Source organism: Podarcis erhardii (assembly GCF_964252035.2).
Source record: "Podarcis erhardii genome assembly, chromosome: 7".
Classification (NCBI taxonomy): Eukaryota; Metazoa; Chordata; class Lepidosauria; order Squamata; family Lacertidae; genus Podarcis; species Podarcis erhardii.
Window position 1 is genome coordinate 76,398,193 of NC_138511.1, and position 16,100 is coordinate 76,414,292.

A 16,100-nucleotide genomic window follows, 5' to 3' on the forward strand; every position below is an offset into this window, starting at 1 on the left:
ATTCACATGGATTGGAAGCGTCTGGAGCACCCGAGTCACCTAGGCAACCAGATGAATTTCAGAAGAAGTAGATGTTTCTCCATCTCATCCTCATCACAAAGGACAGCGAAAAATGGCACAAAGGTGAGGCTGAGATCCTATTGCGCAGAGGGTGCCATACGGGTGAGATCTTGTGCCCCCAACAAGTGTTGCCCAATTTCATTCAAAAGGCATGAGGAAATTGAAAGACAAGAGCAAAGTCAGAGGTCCTGGGGTGGATCTACACCAGGCACCCCCAAACACAGTCCTCCAGATGTTTTGGAACTACAATTCCCATCATCCCTGACCACTGGTCCTGTTAGCTAGGGATGATGGGAGTCGTAGTCCCAAAACATCTGGAGGGCCGAGTTTGGGGATGCCTAATCTACACACAGGGGGGGTGGGGAGGGGAATTGCTATAAATAACTGAAAAAATAAATCATTATAACAAAAGAAAAACAGCCTATAGAAACGCTACACAGTGGTACCTTTGGTTCTCAAACTTAATCTGTTCCGAAAGTCCGCTCCAAAACCAAAGTGTTCCAAAACCAAGGCGTGCTTTCCCATAGAAACAACCCCTAAAACAGCAATTTAACACGAATTTTACTATCTAACAAGACCATTGATCCATAAAATGAAAGCAATACACAATGTACTGCAGTCACACAATCAATCCATTAGTAGCTGAACTGGGTTCCACCGTCACAAAAACAAAACAAAAAGAACAGCAAAAATGCAAAATAAATAGCGAAAACAGACAGACCTCAGCGTAACACTCAAAATGGAAGTGTGGCACTCAAAATGGAGCACATTCGGCTTCCGGAAAAAGTTCGCAAACCAGAACACATACTTCTGGGTTTGCAGTGTTTGGTTTCCAAGCTGTTTGAGTACCAAGGCATTTGAGAACCAAGGTACCAACTGTAGAAACGTTTTGTTCTCTCCGGCGTCATCTGGTGTTGCATGTTTATAACACAGTGAGATCTCTGTTTTCTGACTAATGTAGCTGAGTCCCTGGTTTTCCCCCAAGAGTTCTTTTTTTAGCAACCTAATTTGCAAGGTGTGTGTGTGGAGTTCTATAGTCCTTGCTGTGTTGGGAAAGGGAAATCCCTACTGATCTACTCAAACTCACCCAGAAATGTATCCGTCGTTCCTTATCTACCTTGTCCGACTGCACCTTTCTACGTCCCTGATGGTAATGTTTCCTCTCCTGTCCTCCACGCAGCAGGCCCACTTCCACGATGTCCTTAAGAGTGCTAGCACGCCTCGATCTCTTGATGGAACCACTGCGGATCAGCAGCGCCATCTGCTCTGCTGGAAGCTTGCTGTTGGAGTTTATTTCCCTGAGTACTCCCTACTGGGTACTGCAAAGTACCAAAAAAGGCCTGGTTCACAGTGGCCTCTGGACTATCTGCGTAGGTCCAGATTGCACCATGTATTGGTTCAATCTACTCGGTAAGGTCTTTTCCACTTCTGTATCTTTCTATAAAATGCAAGCATGTCAAAACTGGGTTTCCAAGTATCAGGACCTGCCTTTAAGTTAGGAACAGACAGTGGCGTTTCCACTCAATGTACAGGCCTCCAGATTCTGCTATATATAAACAGTACAATACAATAATAGACAAGAAATGGCATGTATGATAGCTCAGGTGGGATGTGGGTGGCGCTGTGGGTTAAACCACAGAGCCTAGGACTTGCCGATCAGAAGGTCGGCGGTTCGAATCCCCACAATGGGGTGAGCTCCTGTTGCTCGGTCCCTGCTCCTGCCAACCTAGCAGTTCGAAAGCATGTCAAAGTGCAAGTAGATAAATAGGTACCGCTCTGGCGGGAAGGTAAACGGTGTTTCCGTGCGCTGCTCTGGTTCTCCAGAAGTTGTGAGTTGTGCTCTCCACCTGCCACTTGGAGGAAGGAAGGCAAACCTGAAGACTCCAACTCAACCCTAGAGGTCTAGTACCCCTAGCTGCAGCAATGGGGAGTAGAATGCAAAAAAAGAGTCTTAAAGATGCCCATATTTCACACATTAAAAGAGGCAGAGGGTTATGAAGATATTTTGAAATAGTGTAAGACATAAACCATACGACATAGAAATGGATTTTCCAGTTGATTGAAGACCCTCAAGCATTGTAAATCAGCTCCTTCCTCTTCAGCATCAGATAGCAAAGAGAAAGAACAAAGGACAAACGTCCTACATCATGGAAACACAGTAATACAAACATCCTGTCTCCATGACTTCCCACAATGTGGAATGAAAACACACACAGTCATGTGATAAAAACAATCCCATGACTGCAGCACGGGAAAAGAATCCTAACACTAGCCACTCGTGGGGGCAGGGTGAGCGTCCCGGGGGGAGGGGTGGTGATGTCACCCCCCTAAGGGATGACACCCGGGGCAGATCGTATCCACTGCACCCCCTTCCTCCGCTAGTGCCCAGTGCCCATAGGGACTGTGGCAAAGAGGATGCTGGACTAGATAGGCCATTGGTTTGTTCCAACAAGACTCCTCTGAAATTCTTACGTTAACTTTCTTCTTGAGAGCCAGTGTGGTGTAGTGGTTAAGAGTGGTAGTCTCGTAATCTGGGGAACCGGGTTCACATCTCCGCTCCTCCACATGCAGCTGCTGGGTGACCTTGGGCCAGTCACACTTCTTTGAAGTCTCTCAGCCCCACTCACCTCACAGAGTGTTTGTTGTGGGGGAGGAAGGGAAAGGAGAATGTTAGGCGCTTTGAGACTCCTGAAGGGGAGTGAAAGGCAGGATATCAAATCCAAATCCAAACTCTTCTTCGTTAAGCCGGGAGCAAGAATGGGTTGCGTCGACCACTAGCCTACTCAGAGTAGACCCACTAAAATTCATGGACATGACTAACTCAGGTGCACTGATTTCGGTGGCACTACTTTGTCGGCGGCCACCAGTCACTCTACCCAGAATCCTTGCCCTTCCTAACGCTTCCTTTTCTAAACCACAGCCATACATATCCACTTCACCCGAGCCTTCCTGGTGATTGCATGTTTCTGCAGCTTCTTTTCTCTGTTGTGCGTCTGCATCTCGTTTGAACGTGACCTGCTGTTCAACATATCCCTGCTGAGAGCTGCCGTCACCTTCAGCCTCGTTTCAGGTAACCCCAATGTGGGTTCTTATCCCAGAAGGGCCCATGTGGCTCAGTGATAGAGCACTTGCTTTGAATACAGAAGCTCCCAGGTTCAATACCCACCATCTCCAGTACAGTTGAGAAAGAAGACTCCTTTCCTGGGAATCCCAAAGAGCTGCTGCTAGCTAGTCAGGATTCTTCAACCTTGAGTCCCTAGAAGACAACAACTCCCACCTTCGTTGACCATTGACAAAGCTGCCTGGGTAGGACAGGACTTGTAGGCCAACAATGCCTGGGGACCCAAGAGTGAAGACTCCTGTCCTGAAACCCTGGCCTACCTGGTAGCAAATATATCAAATCCTCAGTCCTCACAGGTCCATAGTCCAAACCGAAGCGCAGTCCCACAGAGATCCTGGAGCACCCAAGCTGTGGTCCATCAACAATGGACAGCTGAGCAGACACAGCACCTCAGCTCCTCTGCCATTTTATACCTTGCATGCTGACTGCGGCATTTGGGTTTGGCAATGCATGGGATCCTCACCTGTTCCAAGCCTACGCCAGCTGAGGAATCGCCCACCTCCTCCCAGAGCTAGCGAGCCCCACCTGGCCAGCTAGGGAGCTGGGCTGTGAGCCCTTGCCTGCCTCAGCCCTCTGGAATGCCCCACTCGCTGCTCCCTATGCCTCAGAGCCTGCCATGTTTGTGGAGGCAGGGTCCTCTCTGGCACTGGTGTTGGGTTCTGTTGTTCCGGTTCCTGTGCACTGCCCTCCATCTCTTCGTCATCCTCTGTCACCCCAGGAGTGCTTCCTGCACCAACCTCACCTTCCCCATCCCCAGCTTGCCCTGGTGTGTGCCAGTTCTGGCTACACCAGGCAGAGGGCCTTCTTGGTAGTGGCGCCCTGTGGAATGCCCTCCCATCAGATGTCAAGGAAATAAACAACTACCTGACTTTTAGAAAACATCTGAAGGCAGCCCTGTTTAGGGAACTTTTCAATGTTTGATGTTTTATTGTGTTTTTAATATTCTGTTGGAAACTGCCCAGAGTGGCTGGGGAGGCCCAGCCGATGGGCGGGGCATAAGTTGTTGTTGTTGTTGTTGTTGTTGTTGTTGTTGTTGTTGTTGTTTTATTTATACACCCCTAGCCAGAATCTTCTTCAGGTAAATTCTTACCTTTATTTCCAGGCCTTTGATGGACTGTGAGCTGTGACTATTGGGTATGTGTGTTGAGGTTGGGTTGTTTTTTTTGGTATGTTAGTGTTTTATATTATTTTCTTCCTATGCAATTATGTTGTTTTGTTTTTAATTTATATATTCTCATTTTTAAAATCTCCTTTTTTTTGCCCCCAGCTCTCTTAATCTTGATTGGTATGGCGATATTTACATACGTGCAGAGGCACTCGCAACCTTACACCAATTATTCACTCGCATTCGGTTCGTCCTATGGCTTGGGCTGGGCTTCCGTTCCTATGCACCTCATTACAGGTGAGTCGAGCTTTGCACATGGGCTCCAAACATCTGCAGGTGTGGCCTTAGCCTTGTCACTTCTTAATTATGAGAGGGGGAAAGGCCTAGAAATGGAGGAGAATCAGATGGTAGACAATCTGGGTGGTTTTGGTCCAGACTGCAAGGGAACAATACCATTTTTGGATGAATCCCTCCCTTTTTTTACAGTGGTATCTTGGGTTACATACGCTTCAGGTTACAGACTCCGCCAACCCAGAAATAATGCTTCAGGTTAAGAACTTTGTTTCAGGATGAGAACAGAAATCGTGCTCCAGCAGCATGGCAGCAGCAGGAGGCCCCATTAGCTAAAGTTGTGCTTCAGGTTAAGAACAGTTTCAGGTTAAGTACGGACCTCCGGAACGAATTATGTACTTAACCTGAGGTACCACTGTAATTTAAAGAAAACCTCCCTGCAAGTTGGGACAGGGGATAAATTTGATTCAGTTCACATTAAAGGCAAAACTATCAATATCACACTTTCCAAACCGATATGAGAATGGAAACCCAGCCATCCTTCAAAATTCGCACTTCTCAAAATTTTGTGTTGCAGTTCTACAACCAATGTTTGCAAAAAAATATATGCATATGTTAAGGGAACAGGTGCATCAAAACGACTATATTAGTCAAAGGAACATACAAAATTCACTTTACAGTGGTATCTTTGTTCTCAAACCTAATTCGTTCTGGAGGTCTGTTCCAAAACCAAGGTGCACTATCCCATAGAAAGTAATGCAAAATAGATTGGTCCGTTCCAGACTTTTAAAAACAACCCCTAAAACAACAATTTAATGAATTTTACTATCTAACAAGACCATTGATTCATAAAATGAAAGCGATAAACAATGTACTGCAGTCACAAAATCAATCAGTAGCTGAACTGGGTTCAAACACAGTCACAAAAACAAAACAAAAAAGAGCCGCAAAAACAAAAACACAAAATAAATAGCAAAAACCAGACAGACCTCAGCGTAACACTCAAAATGGAGCATGTTCAACTTCCCAAAAAAAGTTTGCAAACTAGAACACTGGGTTTGCAGTGTTTGAGTACCAAGGTGTTTGAGAACCAAGGTACCACTGTATTGGGGGGAAAGTGTTTGCAAAATTGTGTACATTAGCCCAAAGTGCGCACAACAATTTATTTAGTTGTGAAAAATTGCACTAATAAGCTGGATGGTTTTAATGAGGTTTTCTTTAAAAAAGAAAAATTCAGATTGCTGCAGAAATGTAGAGAACTGAATTTAAAATTGACTAAGTCTGGCCCTAGCTCAGGGATCTCAGAGAACCGATGGGCTTATACAAACTCCTTTCTTTCACGTGTTAGTTTTTATTTATTTATGGGGTGTGTACATTTGCCAGACATTGCTCAGAGTTTCACACTCTGAGTTTCTTTCTCACGCTGTAGAGAATGGAGGAATCAAGAGCAGGTGAGAGGATCTGAGTCTTACATGTTTTTGCAGTGAGGAGGAATTGGGATTGCCAAATATGTAGATTGTTATATCTATATTTATACTGGAAGGAGTAAAGAAAGGGGCAGCTGAAACAGTATTTCAAAAGCTAGCAAAAAAGCCCAGCAATTCAGCTATAATCCTAAAAGAGAAAATTCTAATTTTCCAAGGGTAAAATGGGGGTGGGGAGAGTGAGCTCAGAAAAGCCCCCACCATGTGATCTCATAACACCAAATTAAGAGATGAAATCCAGAATTTGCTCCCACTCAGGTTGATAATTTAATTCTCCTGGACCTGCTGATTGCCCAGGAAATGCATAATTTGTTTTGCAGCATGTCTGGGGAATGGGGGGACTTTAAGAAACAAGCACCAGAAAGTAGGTGTTTTGAGCTGTGCAGACTAGCTGAGGAGGCAAATGATCTGATGACCAGAGAAGCATGAGGAATTGGATTCCTATCAGGACCTGAGGTGTTTTATATTTTAGGAGCTAAAATCTCTCTCTCTCTCTCCCCCCTCCTGTTTTCTTCCACCTAGCTGTACTACAAATATTGAGTCACAAAACATCTACCTACTAAGTCTGGAGGCCCAACTCTGCCACCGGGACCAGAAGAACTGCCAATAAGAGCATGGCTGCTCTCCTATCATGAAATCTCAGACGTGGGATATTTCTCTGGGTTAAGTATAGCCATATTCCGGGTATCACGATGGTGTAGGACACAATGATGGAAAGTGCCTTGCTTGTCTCAGTGCAAATGTAATGGCCGGACCATGGTTTGACTTACATCAGTGGGCTTCCGGTTTGCCCCAGTTCCCATGAACAAACCATGGCTTGCCATGACATAACACTTTGGCAAACTGTGGCTTACTCTAAGGATGGTTTGCCTCCACAATTCAACTGGAAACCTGCTTGTGCAAACTATAGTTGACCTGCATATCTTACTAGACCTTGACTTATCCACTCTTGAGATTAAAAAGGCTATTTTCAGTGCTAACTCGTTGTGATGATTTCCCCTGCAAGTATAATGCGATATAAACAGAGTGTTGGACTTTGTCTGGGGAGACCCAAGTTCAGATGCTTGCCTGCTGGGTGGCATGGGTTCAGTCACCATCTCTCAGCCGGAACTACCTCGCAAGATGGTTGTATGGGGGGGGGGGGAAAGCAGGGAGGAGAAACACGTCTCCATAGAGAATGACCGAGATAAACAAAAACCAAAAAACCTGACATGATAAATAAAGTGCATTGCTTCACCCCTCATTTGGTTTGCCTCCTTTTTGGCATGTCTACACTACAGAAGATGGACTGAAGAAATGTGAACATTTTTGGAGCTTTAGTGATGGTATGAAAAACGTTCTCACTGCATTCAGTACAACTGCACTGTTTTCTGTACTGGAGTAAGTTTTGGTAATCTGCAAGGACCCGGTAAAACACTGACCATGGAGGGAGTCTATTGGCTAGTGCCTGTGCTGTCTTGTGATTTAATCTCACTTTCACACTATCACTGGGTGTTAAGAGGCACGGTGCCCCTTATGCATTGCCCTAAAGGATGAAATGCACCACTGAAAGAAAGACGACCAAAGCAGCTTACCCGTGAAGCAACAGTTCTGACATGTAGCACTATTACTTCCTTTGATATTTCCAGGTGTCAGGCAGGGGCAATACTGAGGCAACAGCAGCCTCCAAATAAACAGATTTCTCCCTGCAAACAGCTATAGTCAAGGTCCCCAGAAGCTGTCTCAGTTTTCAAGCTTCTCAAAAGACTGGTGTTCTCCAGGTGCAGAAAATAAGAGTTTGGAAGACTAAGGTTGGTATTCTTCTTTCAAATGGCAAAAATCCCCTTATATTACATGCAGGTCCTGCTATCCAAGTGCCTGTTATGCAAAAAATTCACTTATCCAAACATGAATAATCAGTACCCTAATCTCACTATACACAGCGCAGATTCAGATATCCAAACAACTGGACCTGCATGTAGTACAATAAACAAATGAGCAGCCTTAAACCAGCTTTACTTTTTGATGTGTTGCTGGTTTGTGGCAGCTGTTTTGCCAGACACCATGGTGGGGGCGGTGGGCTAGAGAGAGTGGACAAATAAAGGGAGCATTTCCTCGCTCCTTATGTGAGGTTTCAGAACATTCGGGGGGTGGGGGTGGGGGTGGTGTTGTTTTTTGTCATTTTGGGGTCAAAATTCCATGGGGACCGCATTGGAAAATTTCCCATAGGACTCAGTGGAAATCGTTGACTTCTTATGTGAACGCTCGCATAACAAATGATTTCCTGAGAATGCATTGTGTTCAGATAGCGAGACCTGCATGTGCCATGTGGGGAGGGCCACCATTTGCTGTTCAGCCTCAGACAGCAGCAAGTCATGGGCCAGCACAGAATGCTTGGAAGGCAACATCTTTGTCAATTTAAACGTAGGGCAAATGCCACCTCTTAATGCTAAGCATTGCAATGCAAGGCTAGCCGCAACCTAAGTTAACTGTCAGGGATACATTGCAAAGAAACCATAGTTGGGCTTAACAATGAATGGCCTTCTCGGCAGTGGCGCCCTCCCTGTGAAATGTCCTCCCATCAGATATTGGGGAGATAAAGAATTATACAGGGGTACCTCAGGTTACAGACTCCGCTAACCAGGAAGTGGTTGCTCCAGGTTAAGAACTTTGCCCCAGGATAAGAATGGAAATTGCATGCTTGCGGCGCAGCGGCAACAGAAGGCCCCATTAGCGAAAGTGCGCCTCAGGTTAAGAACCGTTTCAGGTTAAGAACGGACCTCTGGAACGAATTAAGTTCTTAACCTGAGGTACTACTGTACAACTTTTAGAAAACATCTGAAATTTTTAATGTCTGACATTTTATTATTATTTATTATTTTTATAATAATAAAATTATTATTTTTTATAATTTGCTGGAAGCCGCCCAGAGTGGCTGGTGAAACCAAGCCAGATTGGCAGGGTTTAACAATAAAATAATAATAATAATAATAATAATAATAATAATAATAATAATAATAATTCAGATATTCTGTAAGCCTCTGTAACTGGTATTTTTTGCCCTGCCCACTGAGATCAAGCAGGTGCTTTCACTATTCTGGCACTTGTGAAAATCACTCCTGTTTAGACAACCCTACCCCGATGCTTAGAAAGTTGAGGTAATTTTAATCTGATTTAGTATTTTAAATTTTGTATGTTTTAAAGCAGGGTTGTTAATTTTTCCTTCACGTTATTGTTTTAACTTTTGTAAACCGCTTTGAGGTTTGTTTGTTTGTTTGTTTGTTTGTTTTTACAATCAATCAGTGTATGAGTTTTATGAAATAATAAACTTTTATTGGCTTGCCTCCAGTTTGGCCCTTTCCTCGCATTGCATTGCATTTCCTTTCTTTGCTTGTTGCTTCTAGGTATCGGAGACACTCCAGAACAAAGGGCAGAGCCATCTTTCCCATAGGGCTTAGTGGTGTGTCGCGCCAGGGCGCTGGCCTCTCAGGGGCGCCCCAGCAAGTGGGGGAGCTCTGCTGCTTTGCTGGCGGCCTCCCCTTTCCCTGCACACCCACCAGGTGTGCCCCACTAACCGTAAGGCTGGCGGGCGCGCAGCTTCCCTCCCAAGCCTCTGTGAGGATTGCTCTCCTCCCGAGGAGGCTTGGGAGGGGCGCAACTTCACTCCCAAGCCTCTGCAGGGATTGTTCTCCTGCAGTGGCATGGGGGAGTGTTGTCCCCCCCCCCCATGGCTGGCAGTGCGCAGCTACGGCCACCCCAACACTATCCATGGTAATTTGGGAGCGTTGGGCGGATATTTGCACCCTGGTGCCTCATCTGCTAAAGACGGCCCTGACAAAGGGTAGCTTAAAATGCGAAAAAAACGAAAATCCCTCCTATGGGTGAGGTTAACCTTTTGGCTCCAAGTGTGGTTTTTGTGTCTGGTTTCTCATGTTGCACAAAATAAACCTCCAAAGCTTAAAGGCTAATGTCACCTACTGAACGCACTAGTTAGTGGGTGGGGGAAAGAAGTTGTTTCAATTCTCATTTTAATATTAAGTTCTATAATTAGCACGTCTGGAAAGAAAGCTGTCCTTCAAAATCTGCACTTCTCTCAGTTTCATGATGCAGTTCCCCTGCCCTGAAAAGGTGTCTAAAACTGAGCATATCCAGTATATAAAAGGACAAGTATTCATGAAAATAACATTAAAAGGCATTATATTAACGGGAACTGCTTGCAAGGATATGTATATGAAGCAAAATTGCCTAGAAAAAATGTGCTTATTGGCATAAACACTAAAATGTAAATGAGTTTTTGTTAGGGCTATTCTTTAAGAAAGCATAAATACGGGATACGGGAATGTGGTGAGCTAAATGGGAGATCAGAAAAATGAGCAATGTCAGGAAACTGAAAAGGACTCATTTGTCTATTCCCTATCAGTAGTTTTCAATTCATACTAAAACAAGCAACCAGGAAGTTTACCTAGTGGAACGCAGGCCTAGGAACCATTTTTCACTTGCTTCCATTCTAGACTTTTTCTTTTCTGGGACTGCCATCTTTTGCTTGCTGCTACTAGATGCCAGTAGAGACAGGGTCTGATTCTGGGGGTGAAATCTCCCAAAAGGATCTTACTTTTTTTCCGTATGCCACAACAGTTGTGAGAGTATTGCTAGTGAAAAATTGGAAGAAACAAGATTTACCAACTATCGAAGAATGGCAGATGAAGATGATGGACTATATGGAACTTGCCAAACTGACCGGGAGACTCCGAGACCAGAGAGAAGAGACGGTGGAAGAAGACTGGAAGAAGTTTAAGGAATATTTGAAAAAAAATGTTAATATTTAAATCTTAGAATAGCTTTGGAAGTGGATATCGGCTGTAGGGTTAGAAGTAGAAGATAGTGTATTTTAAAATAATATTTGTAAGCGATAAAATGTGAAGTTATCTTAAGTGCGATAAAAAAAAATGGTTAGAAACTATGATATATGTAACCTGCTAAAGATGAAATAAAATGAAAATCAGATAGGTGGGACCTGGGGAAGCCCCCTTAACAATGTTTAGAAAAATAAGGATTTGGCAAGAATTTGTTTGTATTGTTCATTTTTCTGTTTGTGTTCTTTATTTGTGTTATAAAAGGAATAAAAAAATTGGGGTGGGGGAGAGAGAGACGGGGTCCGATTCTGACAGACCCTGCAATCACCATCTAAGGCCCTTCTTCATGTGCCTCCTTCATGTGAGGTCTGGCGGGGAGCAACACGAGAACGGACCTTTTTTGCAGTGTTTCACTGCTTGTGGAATGCTCTCCCCAGGGGGGCCTGCCTGGCACCTTCATTACATATCTTTAGGCACCAGGCAAAGACATTCCTCTTCTCTCAGGCCTCTTAATCTCTCTCTCTCTCTCTCTCTCTCTCTCTCTCTCTCTCTGTGTGTGTGTGTGTGTGTGTGTTGGGGGGTTATTGGGGGTTTTTTCTTCCATTTGTTGCTATGCTATCTGTTATTGTGTTTTTATATTGTAAGTCACCCTGTGATCCTCGGATTAAGGACAGTATAGAAAACAAACAAGTCACCACAAGAATCCACTAATTCACATGCTGAGCAAATTGGCGAATCCCATTTGGCAGAACGCTCCTGCGTCCTGTAACGGATTAAGTGTTACTTTTCCAGCTCGTGCTTTTAAACACCGATCCACCACAATCTTCAAATAAATTCTCACTTTGAAGCAAGCAGTTGAGAAACGGCATTTCTCTTTAAATTTCAGGGAAGGGGTTTCTTCAGAACTGAGCCAGAGGGCAGTTGACAGAGAAGGGTTTTAGGATAGAGCTGAAAAATAAAATCCTCAAGAAAGAATATTCTGAGCAATTCTTTGAGAAATTCCTTCCTCAGCTCGCCTCCTTCCCTCAAACAGTTGCAAAACATTCCACCCCACTCAGGAAAATTCAGCAAGTGGACCCCTACCCTTTCTTCTCCACTTGCATTTAGGTTCCTGAAAGAAATTAAAGTGCTTGTTCCCTTCCACCTTCCAGCACTCGACTCTTGGTCCATGGCTTCCTTTGTCTAGTAATATGGACTACAAACAGAATTTCATTCAGTATCAAATGAGGGTTTTCAGCAACATTTTCTGACCATTTTCTTTTTTGCTCCCCCCATTCCAAGTAATGTTCATTAATATGCTGTCCATTCTTCAATTTCTCAGTGGGTGTTGGGACCACTAACAACTACAGAACTTACTCTTTCTAAAACAACTCTTTAAATTACTCTTGGGACTTGGTATCTCCATCCAAAACTCTGTGGGGAAGGCCTACAGGGAGGACACGCAAGTCCCACCCTCAATGTTCTTAGGTTTAATGCTCCCTCCCCAGACCTCAAGCTTCACCGTGTTATTCGGTGAAGTAGAACCCTCTACACGGTTATCCAAACTTGGGCTTCCAGCTGCTTTTGGACTACAATTCCCATCCTCCCTAGCTAGCAGAGCCTGTGGTCAGGGATGATGGGAATTGTAGTCCAAAAACAGCTGGAGACCCACATTTGGGAAACACTGGACTAGACAATAACTTAGACGTTATAACAAAAACCAACCTGATACACAGAGAATGCAAAACAAATGTTATGAATACCAAATAAAGGCACATTTTATCAAGGCTTGCCATTCTCATTATTATGTCATATATGTAATGCATGACCACCAACTGGAGCAAAATCTTCACAGCACATCAAGTTGGAAATCAGGCAGGTTGGCAGGGAGCAGGAAATGCAACACATGCAATGATGTTGAAGGTTGGGCTTGTGTTTGTGACCCTGCCTTGGGCACATTCAGAGCCTTTGCATGTTCAGACAAAGACCCAAGCGAATGTTTGGTTCATAGAATATGTGATGTGATGCAGGGTTAATTAAATACTGTACAAACACAACGCTGGAAAGCAGGTAAAAGGAATGCATACAGAGTTTTGTAAAGCCTCACCCAAGCAGTTTACATAGCTGGAAAGGAAAGGCAGTAGCATAAAGAAGAGAAAAGTGATAGGGAAAATAAAGGAAATGTTTCAAGCTCCTCATTCAAAGACGACACACCCATTTCTTGCACAAGTGTTTGCTGTCTCCACACCACTCCTGCAAATTAATCCCCTTTCCAGGAAAGCTTACGCTGTTTAAAAGAACATTTACACCTTTGGACCAAGGTCACCAGATCTCTCTATACCTTCACTGGACAAGGAAACAGACTGCCTGTTAAAAGGTGGTCCCTAGAATTTCCATGTGCCTGAGGGTATCTTTTTATTATTATTTGATTATCTCATTTCCAGTTGGTTGCTTTTAGAAATGTGAATAATTAAGTGGTATTTAAAGCATTTTTTTAAAAAAACAACAACCAAAAAAACCCAAAATGGTGATATAAATAGGTTCGGTAGAGGTTCCCACTCCATAGCATAGGCCCTTCTGAGACTTGAGGGCTGAATCAAGTTTTCTCTGGGAGAAATCTAAGCCACCATTCATGGAACCTATCTCTCACATTTCTGTATATTTTTTTTCTAACACGTTTTGTCAATTTTTCCATTAGGGCTATGGACCAATGCTGGATGCACCACTTTCTTGTCATATTCAACTTTGCAGCTTCCCACTGTTTAAAGGGCCCAATACAGGTAAAGGTAAAGGGACCCCTGACCATTAGGTCCAGTTGCGACTGGCTCTGGGGTTGCGGCGCTTATCTCGCTTTACAGGCCAAGGGAGCCGGCGTACAGCTTCCAGATCATGTGGCCAGCATGACTAAGCCGCTTCTGGAGAACCAGAGCAGCGCATGGAAATGCCGTTTACCTTCCCACAGGAGTGGTACCTATTTATCTACTTGCACTTTGACATGCTTTCAAACTGCTAGGTTTGCAGGACCAGGGACCGAGCAATGGGAGCTCACCCCGTCATGGGGATTCGAACTACTGACCTTCTGATCGGCAAGTCCTAGGCTCTGTGGTTTAACCCACAGTGCCACCCGCATCCCAGAGGCCCTAATAAGTAAAGGTAAAAGGTAAAGGACCACTGGATTGTTAAGTCCAGTCAAAGGCGTCTATGGGGTTGCGGCGCTCAGTGGCGTAGCGTGGGGGGTGCAGGGGGGGCCGGCCGCACCGGGCGCAACATCTGGGGTTAGGGCAAATCCACAGGTTAGGGGGCGCAAATCCACGGGTTAGGGGGCGCAAATTACTTGCCTTGCCCCGGGTGCTGTCAACCCACGCTACGCCACTGGCGGCGCTCATCTCGCTTTCAGGCTGAGGGAGCTGGCGTTTGTTCACAGACAGCTTTCCGGGTCATGTGGCCAGCATGACTAAACTGATTCTGGCCCAATGGAACACTTTGACAGAAACCAAAGTGCAGGGAAATGCCATTTACCTTCCCACCATAGCGGTACCTATTTATCTACTTGCACTTTGACATGCTTTCGAACTGCTAGGTTGGCAGGAGCTGGGACAAAGCAAAGGGAGCTTACCCTGTCGTGGGGATTCGAACCACTGACCTTCCGAACGGCAAGCCCAAGAGGCTCAGTGGTTTAGACCACAGCGCCACCCGTGTCTACTAATAAGTTGAGACCAATGATTCTGGCAGAAAAGCGATATTCAACAATGGGGTGGTGCTGGCAGGGCAAACTTGGAGGGCATAGGGTTGCCAGGTGGCTGGTGAGGGATGGTGCTAATTCATAGCCTGACATCCTCCTTTGTCTTTAGCGGTGGTTTGGTCTGCAGAAACCAGCCGGTGAAGCTCAGCCATTCAGAGAATATATGAAGAAAGCAAAAGTACACAAAGCTCGGCAGAGAGAGATGGGAGCCAACCACAGAGGGGCAGTGTCCTTTGAGAGGTGGTGCCAATTTCTTCCTACCCCTTTTAAGGGGTGGTGGAGTCAGAGCATGCCAGGGACTCGTTCCAGAGTGCTGGCTTCACCTGGAGAAAGGAAGAAGTGATTCTGAGCCAGGTGAGATGACAAATCTCTAGATTTCTGTGGGAGAATGGGGTATTTTTAAAAAATAGCTGAAGGTTCCTGCAAAACAGAGTAGCTAATATATTGAACTGGGGTTCCTAGTTAACACCCCAAAATCCAACATTGCCTGATTCACTCCAAACCTGAGCCACTGGTTTGCAATCATTTTGCAACATTTTGCAACCCCCCCCCCAATCCCCATACAAAGTAACTGATATATCAAACTGGGCTTCCTATTTAACACCACACAAAATTCAACATTGGGCCCATCCATACTTCTGCTTGTGCCGTGCCTAGAAAGTACAGGTCCTAACAGCTTTCTAGGCAAGGGTCTGAGCAGTTTCCTCCTTGCCCCACTCCTTCCCAAGGGAAAACCTGCTCTCTAGAAGTAGACCTGTACCAATGGCAATCCGGGGAAAACACGAGAGCTGTTTTCCAGGGGGGTGGGAAGTAACAGGACAAGAGGAAGTGTGGATAAGCCCATTGTCTTAGCCAAAATTTTGTAATTTGTTTTGCAGCACAAACCCCCACGTTTGGCAGCGCCCAAAATTGTGAGGCTGACTTGCCCAGTGGGTGGGCCTTACTGGTCACCCCAAATTCAACGTTGCTTTAATTCACTCCAAAGTTTTGCCATTGTATCCATTACTCAGTTTTGTGGGCACTGCAAAACACAGGGATTCTACTGCAAAATGATTCGCAGTGAATTGGACAATGCTAGGTTTTGGGGTATTAACTATGAAGCCTGGTTTGATGCATCAGATACTCAATTTGAGAGGCCATGAAAGGGAGGGGTTGGTGCTGCAAAATGATCACAAAACTTTGGCATAGCTCTGTTGGGGGTCCCATATTTCTGGGTTTGTCGATATTCCCATGATGCCCATTTTGCTGTGAAAATTCATTTTTGGGGGGGCATTATTTTGTTCTGAATCACTTTGCATATTTATTTAAAAAGGGGAGATATGAAAACTGGTAGGATAGGGTTGTATCCAACACTAGTCCTTGTCAGAGTAGGTTGATTGATTGCAATGACATACACTTCAATTGTCCCAATTTTCCTGGGACATCCCGGAATTAAAGAAGCCAATTCAGCTTCTGATTTGATCCCAGAATGCCCTGTTTGCCCCTC

The 16,100-nt window shown here is 44.8% G+C and overlaps 1 protein-coding gene across 2 annotated transcripts; it reads left to right on the forward strand.

The window, feature by feature from the left end:
- On the forward strand, positions 1-7,041 carry LOC309345387 (protein NKG7-like). Of its 2 annotated transcripts, none has more exons than XM_081868398.1 (5): positions 1-123; positions 1,241-1,470; positions 2,981-3,130; positions 4,449-4,583; positions 6,584-7,041. In XM_081868398.1, exons 1-5 carry the CDS (start codon positions 113-115, stop codon positions 6,622-6,624), a joined length of 567 nt encoding a protein of 188 aa, XP_081724524.1. In that variant the 5' UTR covers positions 1-112; the 3' UTR covers positions 6,625-7,041. The 2 variants fall into 2 exon arrangements, with proteins under 2 accessions (XP_081724524.1, XP_081724525.1); XM_081868399.1 differs by having other exon boundaries at positions 35-123; positions 1,244-1,470.
- Positions 7,042-16,100: the final 9,059 nt, after the last annotated feature.